Source organism: Erinaceus europaeus, chromosome 8 (genome assembly GCF_950295315.1).
Source record: "Erinaceus europaeus chromosome 8, mEriEur2.1, whole genome shotgun sequence".
Taxonomy (NCBI): domain Eukaryota; kingdom Metazoa; phylum Chordata; class Mammalia; order Eulipotyphla; family Erinaceidae; genus Erinaceus; species Erinaceus europaeus.
In genome coordinates, this window is record NC_080169.1 from 30,180,443 (window position 1) to 30,198,950 (window position 18,508).

At 39.2% G+C, this 18,508-nt stretch overlaps 1 protein-coding gene across 1 annotated transcript in view; it reads right to left on the reverse strand.

Moving 5' to 3' along the window:
* Positions 1-84: 84 nt before the first annotated feature.
* The window catches only part of DNAH11 (dynein axonemal heavy chain 11), a 388,706-nt gene continuing 370,282 nt past the window's right edge, over positions 85-18,508 (reverse strand). Inside the window, 6 exon segments of the mRNA XM_060196111.1 lie at positions 85-853; positions 1,838-1,978; positions 2,987-3,099; positions 4,825-4,940; positions 5,019-5,201; positions 15,867-16,109. Coding sequence (XP_060052094.1) covers positions 606-853; positions 1,838-1,978; positions 2,987-3,099; positions 4,825-4,940; positions 5,019-5,201; positions 15,867-16,109 — 1,044 coding nt within the window. The 3' untranslated portion in view covers positions 85-605.

Consider the following 18,508-nt stretch of genomic DNA (forward strand, 5'->3'; position numbering starts at 1 on the left):
ATTAACCTGATGTGGGGGACATTAGAAATTTATATTGAGAAATGTTTTCCTGAACCACAAAGTGCAATTAGCCAGCCACAAAACTTGAGAATGACTGCTAGTGTTTTTATTTAAACATGAATGAGCAAGAAGTGGATATTATTGACACTGAGGACCACACAGAGCTTCAGGATTCTCCTCTGCTGTTTTGATTAAAGGAATGTAAGGGCTTATTAATATATATATATATAGCTAAAATCTTACTAGGAAATTCCTTTGTGAGAAATACTGTACTACTTTGTGTGGTGGGATGGGGGACACTAGGAGAAACTTTAAAAAAATGAATAGGTGGCTATTTTCTCTGCATGTACTTCTGTGTCTTACCCCTTTCACTTTCTGAGGACAGGTGTCTGGAAAGAATTAATGCACATGTAAGTTACACAAGTAAGTTAACAAGTAAGTTACAAGTTAACATGTAAGTTACACAAGCTGGAAAGAATTAATGCACATGTAAGTTACACAAGCTGGAATGTTTTGTGCCTCAAAGTAGAATAAGTTAAGGTGCTTTAGAACAATGAAAAACCCTCACATGTTCCGGCTAAGGCTGGAGGAGTCCGAGTCCCATTTTAGGCTTCCAGTAGCAGAGCCACACCTGCCAGAACCCACTTGGCTGTCTTGTCTTTGCTCTTCAACCTGAAGGTCCAGATGTAGTTGGAACCCCTCATTTTGGTTCTGTATACAGGGCACTCATAGGTGTGCTTGGTTTCCAGTCTGTCCATGGGGATGGCTTTGGCATAAATGACAGGCATCATGGATGTCAGCTCCTTGAGGCGGGCTTCAACAATGGTTCCCGACTGGATGTCCCATCTGGCACCTATGGCAACAAAAAAAAAATCCCAAGGTCCTTATGTTGGTAATGATCCTTTTGACTGTTAATAGGAATAAATGTTACGGTTTTGTCATGTAATTGCTTGTCATTTGACTTCTTTACTGTGCTGACCTGTGAGGTAAAGTAGGTGAAGATACCTGCCACACACATAGGTGCCCTGTGTCTGCTGTAAGCACAGATCACTGCTTCCGTGGTTAAAACTGATTTTATAGATTACTTCAGAAACTAAATCTCTTAAAACACATACCTACTGGGGCCAGGTAGTAGTGTGCAAAGACCTGGGTTTGAGCCCCCATTCTCACCTGCAGGGGGAAAGCTTTGCGAGTGGTGAAGCAGGTGTCTCTATCCAATAAATGAAGATAGTAATAAAAAAAATAAAATAAAACACATACCTACCTTAGTCTTTAACTGCTTGAACTTAATAGCATTTTTTAAAGAGAAAAAGGAGCATTTTGACAGAGTCTGTGATAGTATTTCTTAAAATTCCTCTACACTAAGAGGAAATACCCTGCCAAAAATACATGATAAATGTGTTCTTACCTGCCTTCCCCTGGAGAGACTCAGTGCACAGTGACATCTTAAAGGCATGGAGAAATCTTACAAAATAAAGTTACTGACAGTCCATGTCAAGTGTAAAAGGAAGATTTAGAACTCAATATATCAAAAAAACAAAAAAAGTTTAAATTCAGTGTAGGGCTTAGATTTGCATATATAGCTGACAGCACCATAGGATACTCTTAAGTAACAGCCACTATTCTACTGCCTTAAAATTTGGCTCACAGAGAACACTCACCCTGGCATTGAAACTGTTTGAAAGATTAGGCAATGAGCTAAGGAACCACTAGCAGGAGTGAGTGGGTGCTGAGAAAAGAATAGATAAAGAACCAAGTCATCAGCTGAGCCAGGATACAAAAGGCCCTTAATTTAATAACCCAGTATGTGTTCACTGTGGGGAGGAGGATGTCTTACCTTCTATAAGGAATCCATGGAGATAAGCACCTTCCCTTGGAGGGTGGCCATAGTCTTCCTTTGTTTTTTTGGTAACATCAACAGTCAAGCACATGTTATCCAGTGGCCACTCATTTTTTCGAGCCATGGTCTGCATGATTGCTTTGGGAGGAGGAGGAACATGAATTAACTTGTACTTAGGATCCCAAAGATAGCAGGAAAAGGACCATACTTAGGACCCCATAAAATGTTTTCTTTTTCCTGCATGTGGCTGCACTACAGAAGATCTGTAAGTGAAGTTGTTTATGGATTGTCTGTGGCTGCTTTTGCCTTATGGGGAACGGAGCTGCTATGGAAGAAACCTGAGATTTTTTCCAGGATTTTTTTTGTTTTCCTTTTGCAGTTGATGCCATCACTCTTGACTCCCTTCTATGTATTGTCTGCTGCATAAGGAGATCCAGGCACAGAGCATCAATCATGAGGAAAGTTGGCTGGACTTTTGCTAGAGATACGATTTTTCTTTTTTTTTTTTTTTTTGCCACCAAGATTATTACTGGGGCTCAATGCCTAATATAATAAATTCACCACTTCCAGGAGCCATTTTTCCTTTCTTTTTTTATTTGACAGAACAGAGAGGGGAGAAGGAGAGAAATAGAGACAGCTGCATCACTTGTGAAATGTAACCCCTGAAGGCAGGGTGCTGGGTCCTTAGCTTAGTGACATGTACATTTAAGCAGGTACACCACTGGCCAGCCCCAACATTTAAAAATATATTTATTTTCCCTTTTGTTGCCCTTGTTTTTTATTGTTGTTATAGTTATCATTGCTATTGTTGTTGGATAGGACAGAGAGGAGGGAAAGACACCTGCAGACCTGCTTCCCGCCTGTGAAGTGACTCCCCGACATCTGGGGGCTCGAACCAGAATCCTTAGTGCTTCGTGCCACGTGCACTTAACCCACTGCATGCTGTTACCCAACTCCCCCAACCCCAACATTTTATTCTTCTATTACCTTCACCTCAAGTGAAGCTTGCCCCTCTGCCTGTGGGGACTAAGGGCTTAAATCCAGTTTCCTGGACCTGGTAACGTGTGTCCTACTACAGGCACCATTGCTTGTCTCCCATGGGTGTAATTCTATAAGCATCAGGGTCTGTCCTTTCTCGGCTCTTACCAGTTAAAAAAGACTGAGGGTTGAAGAAGCCAGAAAGCCACACTACTGATGGAAGGGTGAGATCTTGTGTCCAAGTATCCAGTTCTCGGCATCTCAGGAGGAGGTCGTTAAACCTGGTTCATAGGGGAAAAAAAATTGTGGGGGGGGGGTAATACAGATGTTTTCCAACAAGATGAAGTGGATTTGCAACTGGACAGTGGTGTCCTTGGTTTAGCACTCATGCACCATACATGATCCAGGTTCAAGCTCCTGGAGAGAAGCTTCACAAGTAATGAAGTGCTATGGGTGTCTCTTATTCTCTCCCTCTATCCTCCTCCCCTTAAACTTTTTCCTGTAAAATACAATGAAAATAACATTTAAAAAAAAAAAAAAAAATGAAGTAGATTCTTGGGAAGAGGAAGTAAAGGCTGGTAACATGCCCTTATTATGGTAGTTGCCCGATGATTTTGCAGAACCGTTTTCTTAAAGGGCTGTTGAGTTTATGATCAGGCAATTGTCGCCAGTAATGGTAATAAAATTCACCTAACTTTGTCGAGTGATTTAATTTAGTTTTTTTCTAGAGGTGACTAAAGGTAATCTGTGTATGATCTGGGATGACAAATGCCCCCAGGGAGGACAATGTAGGGGGGCTGAGAGGTGCAGAGGCAAGAGCTCCATCTTGTGTCTGCAGAGAGAAGGGAAGGCTAATTAAAAGAGTTTTAGAGACTGGTTCTAGGCAGAGGCAGTGGAAAACAGTCTTAATATTCTTCCCACATGCAATAATTACCTGCAGTGGAGGTGGGGGGAGGTTATTAAGGGAAGCAACCACCTTCCATCCACTGGGTGCCTGGGGCTTAATATACTGCTCTTTTTATACCATTTATCTCATCTAGTTGGCACCACAATTGTACAAGGTGGAATGTATTTCAATTTACCTCTTAGGCAGGGAGAAACGAATTTACTGATAAAATTAGAAGACATGGAATTTTTAAGGGCTTCTTTAAACAGGCCTCTATAATGATTCCACCATTCCCCCCCCCCTTCTTTTCTTCTACAAACATAAATGGAAAGGGGAGAGAGAGAGAGAGAGAGAGACCTGTAGGACCACTCCACTATTTGTGAAGTTTTCCCTTGCAGGTGGGGACTGGGTGGCTAGAACCCTGTCAGTGCTTCCACATGGTAACATGTACTCAAATATGCCACTGCCCAGCCCATCAAATATGCCCACTGCCCAGCCCATCAGAAATTTTAATGGGAATTTTCAGTGTGAGGCTCTGAGCAGTTTTGAAGTTCATGGAAGAAAGGTTCAGGAAAAAAGATAGAGAAATCTCTCCATGAAACAAAATGTAGAGGCTCGTCGAAGGTATTTTGCTTTACTGCATAGTATAATAAGGGTATAAGATAAAAATAGCAAACTTGGGTTCCCTAACATGACTATTCAAATTATAACTCAGGGACCAAGAGATGGCTTAGAGGTAGAGTGCCCATCTTACCATGTAGGAAGCCTTAAGTTTGAGCCTCAACATGACATGGGTGTCCCCTGGCACCCAGGGAGCCTTTACAGATGGAGCATTATAATTTAAAAATAAATTATAATGCATTGAGACTGTTCTGTTATCTATATTTTTCAGGTAATAAGCTGAGCAATTAAGGGGGACAGGTAATTTGCCCAAGATCAAACAGGTGGTAAGTGAGAGGAAGCATCTGAATTGTGCTTTGACCTTGACTGAGTAATTTCTGCCTCTGAAGCACTCAGGAAGCTCGGCACTTCTCTACTGAGTTTAGTCACAAAAAAACAATCTTCACCAATTCTTGTAAGGCAAATAAAGTGCTGGAGGAGTGAGAAGGGGAGAGCTTACCACTGGGCCAGGCTGTATGTAGATGGGTACGCCAGTTTGCTCCAAGTGTCTGGTACACAGTCGTAACTCAGTGAGGACTGCAGGGCTTCCATGTCAGGAGAAAAGGTGAGCTCCCCCTGGAATGAAGGAAAGAGCCGCATAGCGAATGTTTCCTAATTGAGTAGGGCCTATTCTGGTCCCACTTCTATACTTACCTTCAAACCAAGGTCTAGTTGTTGAAATGACACCTGGATCTCACGAAGGAGAATATTCATCCTCTCACATTCTTGGAAGCAAACAAGAACATAGGGGCTTCTATTTGAATTTTTCTGCATTATCTCTGCCATGTTGAATTCTTCTGGAAGTTTCTCCAAAATGTCATCTAAGATATTCTTAACCTTAAATCACCAACACAAAGATTTAACTCCATGTTTGCTTATGTTTGTCTAAGTAAATTTTATTTTTTTTGCCACTGGGGTTATCGCTGGGGCTCAGTACCTGTACTGTTCCTAGCAACCATTTTTTTCTTCTAGATCTGAGGTGGGGAATATCTGACCTGTCAGTCAAAATTATTTGATCTGGAGGTTCATCTGGAAGGTTTTTGTTTTTTCCATTAACAATATCAAGTGCTGTTTTAAATTGATAATTTTGTATAACCCCTGATAGATGTTATACATATCCAAATGGCCCTTGGCAGAAGTTTTCCAATCCCTTCTCTACAGGATAAGAACCAGACAGAAAGAGACAGAGAAGAGAAATACTGAAGCACTTCTCCCATCACCTGTGCAGCTACTCCACTGCAGGGGTTCTTCTGTGGTACTCTAGGGGCTTGAACCTGGGTCCCTGTGCATAATAATGGGTGCATTTGAATAAATTTCATTGATGATGTGAATAATTACATAGTACACAGAAGTGCATATTCTGTGCAGTTTCATCAAGCTGGGAAAACCAACAAATGCCTTAAAAGGACATAAGACACCTGCAGAGGAAGGGGATTGGGGGGAGGCTTCACAAGATGTGAAACAGGTCTGTGGGTGTCTATTCCTTTCTATGCCCTCCCCTCTCAATTTCTCCCTGTCCTGTCAAATAACAACAGAAGGGTGTGTGTGTGGTGGAAATGTCTGGGAACAGTAGATACCTAGTGCAGCCACTGATCCCCAGTGATAAACCAGGTGGCAATAAAAATTAATAACAGAAGATTTAAATGTATTGCCTGTCTTTGAGTTTCAAACTGGTTTCCCACTTTTATTGACTTAAAAAATTATTTTCTTATGCCTCTGGCATTATGTTTACAAAATACTTTTTGATATCCTGGCAGGTAACTAGGCCCTGGCATGTTAAACTTACTTTCAGGAGTAGTTGAGAGTATGCAGCAATGTGATGCATAAAATACCTCTACTTTTTAGCTTTTCCAAAATACTGAAAACACAGGAACACTCCCTACCAACTTCTATGAAGCCAACATCACCCTGATGCCAAAAGGATAGGGACACAATGAAAAAAGAAAACTACAGACCAGTATCTCTGATGAACATAGATGCTAAAATACTGAATAAAATTCTAGTCAACCAGATACAGCAGCATATTAAAAAGATTGTTTATCATGATCAATTGGGATTTATCCCAGGAATGCAAAGCTGGTTCAATGTACATAAATCAACTAATGTGATTCACCACATCAATAAAATAAAACACAAGTACTACATGATTGTATCAATAGATGCAGAGAAAGCCTTTGACAAAATGTAACATCCCTTTATGAACAAAACACTACAAAAATGGGAATAGATAGGAAATTCCTTAATCTAGTCAAGTCTACATACAGCAAACCTATAGCCAACATCATACTCAATGGTGAGAAAATGAAAGCATTCCCCCTCAGATTAGGCACTAGACAGGGCTGCCCACTATCACCATTACTATTCAACATAGTGTTGGAAGTTCTTGCCATAGCAATCAGGCAGCAGCAAGGAGTTAAAGCGATATTCCTTTGGAAGATAAGAAGCCAAGCCATCACTATTTGCAGATATGATAGTGTACATAGAAAAACCTAAAGAATCCAGCAGAAAACTCCTGGGAATTATCAGACAATATAGTAAGGTGTCAGGCTACAAGATAAACATATGAAAGTCAGTGGCATTCCTTTATGCAAACACTAGTTCAGAAGAAGACATCCAGAAATCAGTCCCATTCATTATAGCAGCAAAAACAAAATATCTAGGAATAAACCTAACAAAAGAAGTGAAAGACTTGTATACTTAAAATTACGAGTCACTATTCAAAGAAACAGAAAAAGACATAAATAAGTGCTCATGAATTGTAAGAATTTACATCATCAAAATACATATTCTACCCAGAGCCATAGAAAAGCATAATGCAATCTCCACCAAGGTCCCATAATTTTTTTTTCTTTAAAGAAAATAGAACAAAAGTGGGAGTCGGGTTAAGTGCACATGGTGCTAAATGCAAGAACCAGCGTAAGGATCCAGGCACCTGCAGGGGAGTCGCTTCACAAGCAGTGAAGCAGGTCTGCAGGTGTCTATCTTTCTCTCCTCTCTGTCTTCCCCTCCTCTCTCCATTTCTCTCCTATCTAACAATGACATCAGTAACAATAACTACAATAACAATAAAAAACAAAGGCAACAAAAGGGAAAGTAAATAAATATGAAAAAAATTTTTAAAAAAGGAAAAAAAGAAAATAGAACAAAAGCTACAAAAGTTTATCTGGAACCAGAAAATACCTATAATTGCCAAGACAATCTTGAGAAAAAACCAACAGAACTGGAGGCATCACGCTCCTAGATCTCAAACTATATTACAGGGCCACTGTAATCAAAAGTGCCTGTTACTGGAACAAAAATAGGCACAGTGACCAGTGGAATAGAATTGAGAGCCCAGAAATAAGCCCCCACACCTAAGGACATCTATTTTTTAATAAGGGGGGCCAAATTATTAAATGGAGATAGCAGAGCTCTTTCAACAAATGGTAATGGAAAAATTGGATTAAAACATGCAGAAGAATGAAACCCATTATATTTAAAACAACACAAAAGTAAATCCCAAATGGATCAAGGACTTGGATGTTAGATCAGAAACTATCAAATACTTATAGGAAAATATTGGCAGAACTCTTTTCCATCTAAACTTCAAAGTCATTTTCAATGATACAAATTTCAATTGCAAGGAAGACAAAAATAAACCAATAAGACTACAAAAAAATTAAAAAGCTTCTGCACAGCAAAAGAAACCATCACCCAAAGAGGTCCATTGCAGAAGATCTTTGCATGCCATACATCAGACTAATAACAAAAATATATAAAGAGCTCATCAAATTCAGCCACAAAAACCAAATGACCCCATTCAGAAATGAGGAGAGGGTGTGAACAGAATATTCACCAAAGAAGAGAGCCAAAAGGCCGACAGACATATGAAAAAAGTGCTCCAAGTCATTTAATGTTGGAGAAATACAAATAAAGACAACGAGATACCACTTGACTCCTGTGAGAATGTCATACATTCGAAATGACAATAAATGCTGGAGAGGTTGTGGAGACAAAGGAACTCTCTTGCACTGCTGGTGGAAATGTAAATTGATCCAACCCCTCTAGGAAGCAGTCTGGAGAACTCCCAGAAGGCTAGAAATCGACCTCTACCCTATGACTCTGCAGTTCCTCTCCTGGGGATATATCCTAGGCAACCAAACAGACTCATCCAAGAAAATCTGTGCATACCTATGTTCATAGCAGCACAGCCTATAACAGTCAAAACCTAGAAGCAATCTGGGTGTCCAACTACAGATGAGTATTTGAGCAAATTGTGGTATGCATACTCAGTGGACTACTGTTCAGCTATTAAAAATGATGAACTCACCTTCTACACCTCATCTTGGATGGAGCTTGGAGGAATCATCTTAAGAGAGATAAGCCAGAAAGAAAAGGATGAATATGGGATGATCCCACACTTAAAAAAAAGTTGAGACATAAGAACATAAGGGAAAACACTTGTACTGGAGATGATATATTGCAGCAAAATAAAGGACTGGGGGTGGGTTGGGGGGGATACTTTTAGGTCCTGGTGCACGATGGTGGAAGAGTACCTAGGTGTGGCATTAAGAGTGTTTTTCAGAAAACTGAGGGCTTTTACACATGTATCAACAACTGTATTTACTGTTTATTATAAACCATTAATCCCTAGAACAAAAAAAAATTTAAAAGAAAGTTTAAAAAAAATGGTCATCAAATTTGGTGTTCATTGACTTTTTTGACATGTCACCTAAGTTTATATATGAATTAGAGATTCTGATGCTAATTCAGAGCAATGGAGGATTTAATGTTATCTTTGTAAATCACTTTCTTTAATGTATATATAAAGATGCTTATGTAATAAGCATCCAATTGATAGTCATTTTCACGATCTGTTTGCCAGGGCTGTTGAGGCTTCTTCTGATCTCCTTTATTTAGCATTTTCTGGTTTAATGGTTTGTTTCCTTGTTGGAAAGGTTGAAGCTCTCAAACTATATGAATAATTCATCTACCATGATTAAATTATAGCTCTTCCCAAAGAATGAGGTTTCTATTAATTAATTAATTAATTTTGCTTCTAGGGTTATCTTTGGGGCTCAGTGCCTGCAGTAGGAATCCACTATTCCTAGAGGCCATTTCCCCCATTTTGTTGCTCTTGTTGTTATTGGATAGGACAGACAGAAATCAAGAGAGGAGTGGGAGAGAAAGATAAGACACCTGCAGACCTGCTTCACTACTTGTAAAGCGACCCTCCTTTAGGTGGGGAGCTGGGGGCTCAACCAGGGATCCTTACTCTGGTCCTTGCGCTTTGCACCATGTACACTTAACCCATTGTGCTACCACCCAGCCCCCCCATTAATTTATTTTTTAATAAAATCTTTTACAGGCAAGATTTAGGATAAAAATCTGTAAAAAGAAAGAAAAGAAAAAGTAATTCCATATCATACTGTTTCTTACTGTCTTATTTCAAGAGATAATTAAAAAAAAATGTCAAGAACTACTAGAAAAATTTCCTGGATAGTTGGGGTTGTATTGGTATGTGGAAAATTGGGAAATGTTATGCATGTACATACTGTTGTATTTACTGTTGACTATAAAACATTAATCCCCCAATAAATAAAAAAAAAATCCCTGGTCACTATAACTAAATATTATGGCTAGGGTGTGCCACTGATGTGAATTCTTATTAACTAATTTCTAATAAAAAAGTAAGAGTTAATTTATTAGGGGAGACAAACCAGGATTTTAATTAATTAGAAACAAACTTCTAATTTAATGTTAAAAATTATTTGTCATCCCCATTATTCTAGAGCAATAAAGACATTAAGGGGAATAATCTTAGCAATCCTCTCTCCCTTTCTGTCTTTCTGCCATCAGAGTTATCCCCAATTTTTGTCCTAGAATGAAATGAGGGTGTGGGGGGTGAAGAGACACCTGAAGTGCTGTACCACCATTTGTGACCTTTCCCTCCTGCAGGTAGTGACTTGGGGCTTTAACTCAGTTCCTCACACTTGATAAAATGTGCACTCTACCAAGTATGCCACCACCTGGCCCCTCATGCCAATTTCTCAACACAGTTAAAACAGACACTGTAGTCAAATGACAATGTCAAAAGCATATCAAGAAAGTAGAAGGCAAGTCACAGATTTGAATATTTGCAATACATATTTCTGATAAAGGACAAACATCTTAAATACAGAGTTCTTATATATTAATAAGGAAAAGATTGGGGGAGGCATGGCTATGGACTAACACTGAACATCAAAGACTCTCATCCCAAAACAACAAATACTGACAACCATCGACATCCACAACCATCCACAAACCTCACTAAACTGCAACAGGGATTTCTGCAGACATGGAGGCCTCAGGTGGGTGCTGATGTGCATGGATGGGGTGAGAGGGGGCACAGGACTGAAACCAAACAACTGAAGATTGGGACCTCTGGCAACAAACAGCACCATTTTGTCTCTGAACAACAGCAGTCAAAGCTGTGCAGGGTGCCTAATGTGAGAAGGGGTAACCTCTGAGTCTTGGGGGTGAGAGTCTGCGGAAGTGGTGATGGGGTCATACCATAGTAGCAGGGGATTTGCCAGACCAGTTTGGTCTGCCCCCCAAAACTAAGACAGACACACAGAAGGTAATTTATAGCAGCTGGCAGCTAAAAGGTAATAGGCAGCTAAATGGTAAACTGACCCCTACTCCTTTTTTTTTTTTTTTTTTTCCTTTTGCCTCCAGTGTTACTGCTAAGGCTCAATGCGGGCTACAAATCCACTGCTCCTGGCAGCCATTTTCCCCCATTTTTCAGTAAAATAGGACAGAGAGAGACTGAGGGTGGGGGAGAAGGGAGAAAAAAAAGACATCTACAGACCTATTTCACCACTTGCAGAATTTCCTCTCTGCAGGTGGGGAGCCAGAGGCTTGAACCTTGGTCCTTGTGCTTATTAATATGTGTGCTTAACTGGGTGTGTCAATGCCCTGTCTCCCTGCCCTACTTCTTTAAACACAACTGCCACCTAGCAGCAACCCCTCTTGGCTTGAATTCAGACTGAAATCCTACAGAGAAGTCATATATATATAACTCTATATATATTACATAGAGTTAAAAAGCAGCTAAAAGAATTACAGAAGCCAAACATTCCACCTTCTGTATCCTATAAAGAATTTTGGTCCATACTCCCAGAGAGATAAAGAATAGGGAAGCTTCCAATGGAGGGGATAGGACACAGAATTCTGGTGGTAGGAACTGTATGGAATTGTACTCCTGTTATCTTATAATCTTGTTAATCATTATTGAATCACTAATAAAAATTAAAAAAAAAAACAGCTGAAGGGAATAAGAATCAGCAGCCTTAAACACAAACCAGAATGGATATAAGCAAACCATATATATCTATATATATGTAAGTTATCCAAATATATTAATAGTCACCCTAAATGTAAATGGCCTAAATTTACCTGTCAAGAGACTCAGCAGCTAAATGGATTAAAGGACACTATCCATTTATTATATGTCTCCAGGAAACACACATTCAAAGAAAAGATAAATGGAAACTTAATGTAAGAGGATGGACTAAGATGTTCCAAGCCAATAATACAGAAGAAAAGGGCAGGGACAGAAATTCTGTTCTCAGATAAAATACACTTTCATGTAAAGAAAGTGCACAGAGATAGAAAGGGACCTAATAGATATATACAGAACTTTCTATCCCAAAGGAAATGAATAGACATTCTTCTCAAGTATACATGGATTATTCACAAGGATTGAACATGTGCTGGGTCACAAAGATGGCTATACAAATGTATTTTATAAAACATTCAAACAAGAGCTAACACCCATTATATTAAAACTCTTCCAGAAAATAGAAGAGGGAACACTCCCAAACACATTTTATGAGGCTCATGTCACTTTGATCCCCAAAGCAGGAAGAGACTCCACCAAAAGAGAAAACTGTCAACCTATATCCCTGATGAACACTGATGCAAGGATATTAAAAAATCACGGCTAATTGAATCCAATAAGATATTAAGAGAATAAACCAATGTGACCAAGTGGGATTCATCCCTGGGAAATGGATGGTTCAACATCTGCAAGTCAATCAATGCAATCAACAAAAAGAAAGATAAAAATCACAGAAAAAGCATCTGATATATCTGACACCCATTTATTTTTATTACTGTTATTTTTAAATTTCTTTATTGGGGGATTAATGTTTTACAGTTGACAATAAATACAATAGTTTGTACATGCATAATAGTTATCAGTTTTCCACATAACAATACAACCCCCCAGTCCAGGACCTGTACTCCCCCCACCCCACCTCAGAGTCTTTTACTTTGATGCAATACAACAACTCCCATTTATTATAAAGAACCTCAAGAAATTGAGAGTGGAAGGAAAATTCCTCAACAGAATAAAGGTTATATGATAAACCCTCCAGCTAACATTATGCTCAATGGGGAAAAATTGAAAGCTACTGAAAACTTTCCCCCTAAAATTAGGAACTAGGCAAGGATGTATACTCTCACCATTTCTACTCAGCATAGGCCTAGAATTCCTCACCATCACAATCAGGCAAAAAAGAGATATCAAAGGAATTCATATCGGAGAGGATGAAGTTGAATGATCATTATTTGCAGATGATATTCTGTTATACCTAGAGGACCCCCAGAACTCTGCCAAAAATTTACCAGAAATAGTCAATAAATTCAGGAAAGTAGCAGATACAAAATCAATACTCATAAACCTGTGACATTTCTTTATACAAAAGATGGGCTTGAGGAAAGGAAACTCAAGCAATCCCGCTTATAACTGAATCCAAAAATATGGAATACCTAGGAATAAATCTAACAAAGGAGGTGAAGAGCCTTTTCAATGAAACAATTAGATATCATCAAAAGAAACAGAGGATGATACAAAGAAATGGAAGAAAATACCCTCTTCATGTACTTGAAGAATAAATATCATTAGAACGGAAATCCTGTGTGGTCCGGGAGGTGGCGCAGTGATGGGGCTTTGGACTCTCAAGCATGGGGTCCTGAGCTCGATGCCCGGCAGCACATGTGTCAGAGTGATGTCTGGTTCTTTCTCTCTCCTCCTATCTTTCTCATTAATAAAATAAAATAAACCGGAAATCCTGCCAAAACCAATCTATAAATTCAATGTAATCCCTATCAAAATCCCAATGGAATATTTCAAGGAAATTGAACAACAATTTGAATTCAACAATTCAAATGGAACTATAAAAAACCATAAACAGCAAAAGCTCTCCTGAGGAAAAAGAAGAAAAATGGAGGCACCACAATTTCTGACTTCAGTTTATATTACAAAGCAACAGTAGTTAAAACAGTGTGATATTGGAACAAAAATGGCCATATGGGCCAAATGGAATAGGATAGAGAGCCCAGAACTGAACACACACACGCATAGGTACCTTATTTGTAACAAAGGAGCCAAAACTGCCTAATGGGGTAAAGAAAGTCTCTTTAACAAATGGCATTGGGTGAACTGGACAACCACATACAGAAAAATGAAACTAGGCTACCACCTAATTCCATGCACCAAAATTAATTCAAAATGAATCAAAGATATTAGACCTGAAACTATAACATACATAGAACAAACTATAACATAATTTGCACACCACTATAATTTGCACTTCAGACAAATGGTTGATATCAAACATCTGTAAAGAACTAATACAGCTCAACAAAAAGAGAACAACCCAATACGAAAGTGGGCAGAAGATAATGAATAGATGGTTCTCTAAAGAAGAGGTACACAGACATATGCGGAAATGCTTCAATTCATTCAGAGGAATTCAAATTAAAACCATATTGAGATTCCACCTCACACCTGTGAGAGTGGGCTCCATCAATAAAACAAGAGAAGATAAGAGTTGGAGAAGATGTGGAGAGAGAGGAATTCTACTTCACTGCTGATGGGAGTGTAAATTGGTGAAAATTGCCATTATGGAGAATCCTTAAACAAATACAAATGGAAATATCTTATGATCCAGTAATTCCACTACTAGACATATAGCCAAAAGATATAATAATACTGATTTGAAGGGATTATGAGCACCCCCATGTTCATAGTGACTTTATTCACAATAGCAAAAAATCAGAAACTACCAAAATGCCCTCAGAGAGATGACTACAAGAAAAAAAATTATGGGACATATATTCAACAGAACATTATTCAGCAACAAAAAAGATAATAAAGCAAGGAAAAATGCAGAATTAAGCTTTAGTTAGCTACAGTCTACTGCAGAGCTGAGGAGTCTAATGGGCGTGGAGTGGTAGCCTGAGCTGAGAACTCTGGAAGAAGAGGTCAAGTTGGTGAAGGGTGTGGTGTTAAAAAAAAAAAAAAAAGGAAAAGATTAATAACTTAGTTAAAAATTGCACAAGTAACTGGCTCATATCTTCACATGAGCATAAAGCTGACAGGCTGTGAGCATCTAAAAAGATACTCAACATTATTTCTCAACTGAGGAATGCAAAATTAAAATCATAAGGAAAGAGAGCCACCCAAACTCTGACACACTGCTGGTCGGGGGTAATTGGCATAAGCACTTTGGAAAACTGTAAACATCTACTAAACCTCAATACTATACTCTATGCTCCAGTAATTCCACTTCTGGGTATAGAGAAATATTACAAAAGGGTAGCATTGGGACTTACCTTTGTCAATTCATCACAGTGATGATATTGACAAAACTGGAAAACTAGAAACAACCCAAATGTGCCTCTGTTGCAGAATTGACTAATTTTTGGTTCCTACAGTGGGATTCTAAATAAAAATGAACCATTGGTCTATGCAACAACATGTATAAATCTCACATATAATGTGAGATGAAAGAAGCTAGTCATAAATGAGGACATAGTGCACATATTTAAATTCAGATGCAGGCAAAGCTAATCTGTACTGACAGAGGTAAGGAGGCTGATTAGTCCTGGGCTGGAGGGACATGAGTATTCTCTGGAATGTTGGCAATATTCCCACTTTGATCTGGGTAGTGAATCTATTGGTATATACATGGTTTTAAAAAATTCGAGCTATTTATTTATTCTTTTCTTTTTAAAAAATTTTTATAAAAAGGAAACATTGATTAAACCATAGGATAAGAGGGGTACAGCCTCACACAATTCCCACCACCAGAACTCTGTATCCCATTCCATCCCCTGATAGCTTTTCTATTCTTTAACCCTCTGGGAGGATGGACCCAAGGACATTGTGGGGTGCAGAAAGTTGAAGGTCTGGCTTCTGCAATCGCTTCCCCACTGAACACAGGCATTGACAGTTCGATTTATTAGATAGTGACAGAAAGCAGAGACAAAAAAAGAGTAAAAGAAACCACAGCACCAAAGATTCTTTCAATGTGGTTAGGGCCAGGCTCAAACCTGGACCGTGCATGAACGTGGGCTGTATACATGGAAAAGTAATGTATTATCTAAGTGAGCTATTTTGTTGGCCTGCCACTTAAAATAAATGTACCCCACTGTATAGATGTAATAAGTCAATATAGGAAAAAGATCTACCTTTTCTTCTGTGGATTGGCCCAGCTCTTCGCTGCTCAGTGCATTCCTGGGTTGCATCTCCAGCAGAGTTTTGAAGAGTGTGTTGGACATCACTGTCAGAAATTCTATTTCAGCATTTAGGTGGAGGCCATACAATGTTGGACTTTCTGGAGGAAGCTTCTCCTCTATGTATTGGTGGTAACCTGGATAGTCGAGATTAGGTGGAGCCAGGAATCCTGGAGCCAGCATAAGTTCATCTTCAATCTTCAAACACAAAGGAAAAGTCTGTTATTCCAAATCTGAATGGTTAACAGTCATCGCCTTCTAAACATTCTGATAACAATTTGTTAAGAAGGTCTAGCAGGGTTGGGTGGTGGCATTCCCAGTAGAGCAAACACCTTACCATACATGAAGACCTGGGCTCAAGTCCCTGGTCTCCACCAATGGGGGGGGGGGGGATGCATGAGTGGCGGAGCAGTAGTGCAAGTATCTCTTCTCATTTCACTTTTACATATCAAAATAATAAAAATTTAAATTTCATCTTACTCATGGAGACCAAAATAAAACTATAAAGATACAAACTCACCATGACTAGCCTAGTTAAATGATGTTCAAATAAATCAAATTGAAAAATACAGAGGCAAAATCTGAGTAATGAAACAGAGTAAGAAAGAACATATCCAAACTGAGTGTTATTCCCTACAAAGACTTGGTCTTCCCTTTCAGTGTTTCCTAGATGAGAGAAATTTGAAAGGCTATATTGGTAAAATAAAAAATCAAAAATAAAATTTCCAGGAAAGAAACTATATAAAAGGGCTGGGCAGACAGCATAATGGTTGTGCAAAAAGACTTTTATTTTTGCCTCCAGGGTTTTTGCTGGGGCTCAGTGCCTGCACTATCAATCTACTGCTCCTAGAGGCTATTTTTCCTTTTTGTTGCCCTTGTTGTTTATCGTTGTTGTTATTATTGCTGTTGTTGTTGTTAGATAAGACAGAAATCAAGAGAGGAGGGGAAGACAGAGAGGGAGAGAGAAAGATTTAAACCTGCAGACCTGCTTCACTGCTTGTAAAGCGATCCCCCTGCATGTGGGGAGCTGGGGGCTCCAATCCAGATCCTTACTCCGGTCCTTGCACTTTGCTCCATGTGTACTTAACCTGCACACCTGGCCTCCACAAAAAGACTTTATGCTTGAGTCTCTGAGGTCCCAAAACCCCCAAACCACCATACCCCAAACCAATCCCCCAAACCATCATAAGCCAAAATTGAGTAGTGCTCTGATCTCTTTCTGTATCTCTTTTATTAAAAAGTAAAAACAAAATATATTTAAGAAAATAAACTAGGAGGCTGAGTGGTAGCGCAGCAGCTTAAGCACACATGGTGCAAAGTGCAGGAAGGGCGTAAGGATCCGGAGTCCCAGGCTCCCTACTCTCTTTACAAGTGGTGAAGCCGGTACCCTCCACCCCCCCAACCCGTCTTAACCCTCTTCTCTCGATTTCTCTCTGTCCTATCCAGCAACAGTGACAGCAATAACAACAACAACAATGATGGACAACAAGGGCAACAAAAAGGGGGAAAAATAGCCTCCAGGAGCAGTGGATTCATAGTGCTGGCACAGATCCCCAGCAATAACCCTGGAAACAATCAAACAAACAAAAAAACTAACCAACTAACTTGGGAATTGTTAGGATGCTATTTTTGTCTAGTGGACTGGACAACTGAAAGTATGCTCAGATAGTATTGGTGGAGCTACAAATGGATTTGTGTTTTAGAAGACAGCTATCCAATCTAGCCATAGGCATGTGAGGAGAATCTGTATGACAGGCAATAAGCAAAGCAAAAAACAGCAGCACAGGAAAGGACTTGAGGTTTATAGCTAGATAAACTTGGTTCAGTTCCCATCTCTAAATGGTTTGTTGGCCTTAGGGAAACAACAGTTTATTTTAGTTTCAATCACATCTGTAAAATAGGTGGTAATAACTATGAGACTGTAATGACCAGGTATACAAACAGCTAGGCAGATAGTTTTGGTCTTCCCTTGGCAGGAGGAAAATCTGAGAACTGTTCTATTATAAATTCATACTATGATGTCAAGCAAGCAAAGTTCAGGACCATGACTCCACTGCACTGAAGCTTGGTCTTTACAGAAAGCTGTATTCTCTAGAAAAGTGTGAAGACACTTTTTAGGTCTTCTCTTCCTTCCCACTCAAGGGCAAAATTTTTTTAAAAAGATTTTATTTATTTATGAGAAAGATAGGAGGAGAGAGAAAGAACCAGACATCACTCTGGCATATGTGATGCCACCGGGGATCGAACTTGGGATCTCATGCTTGAGAGTCCAAAGCTTTATCACTGCGCCACCTCCCAGACCACAGGGCAATTTTTTTTCTTTCTTCCTCTGTACCCCATCCTTCTCCCCTCCCTTTTAGTATATATATATATATATATATATATATATTTTACCAGAACACCACTCAGCTCTAGCTTATGGAGTTATAGGGGATTCAGGTATAAAAAATACTATCTCATCTGATTTCAAGGACTTTTTATGAAAAGCCATTCTTCCTGATGTGGCCAGAACTGTACAGCTGTCTGTACAGTGGCCACATTTTTTGTCTGGGCTAGGGGTGGAGGATGAGTCGTAGGGATTAAGGATATTGTAATGC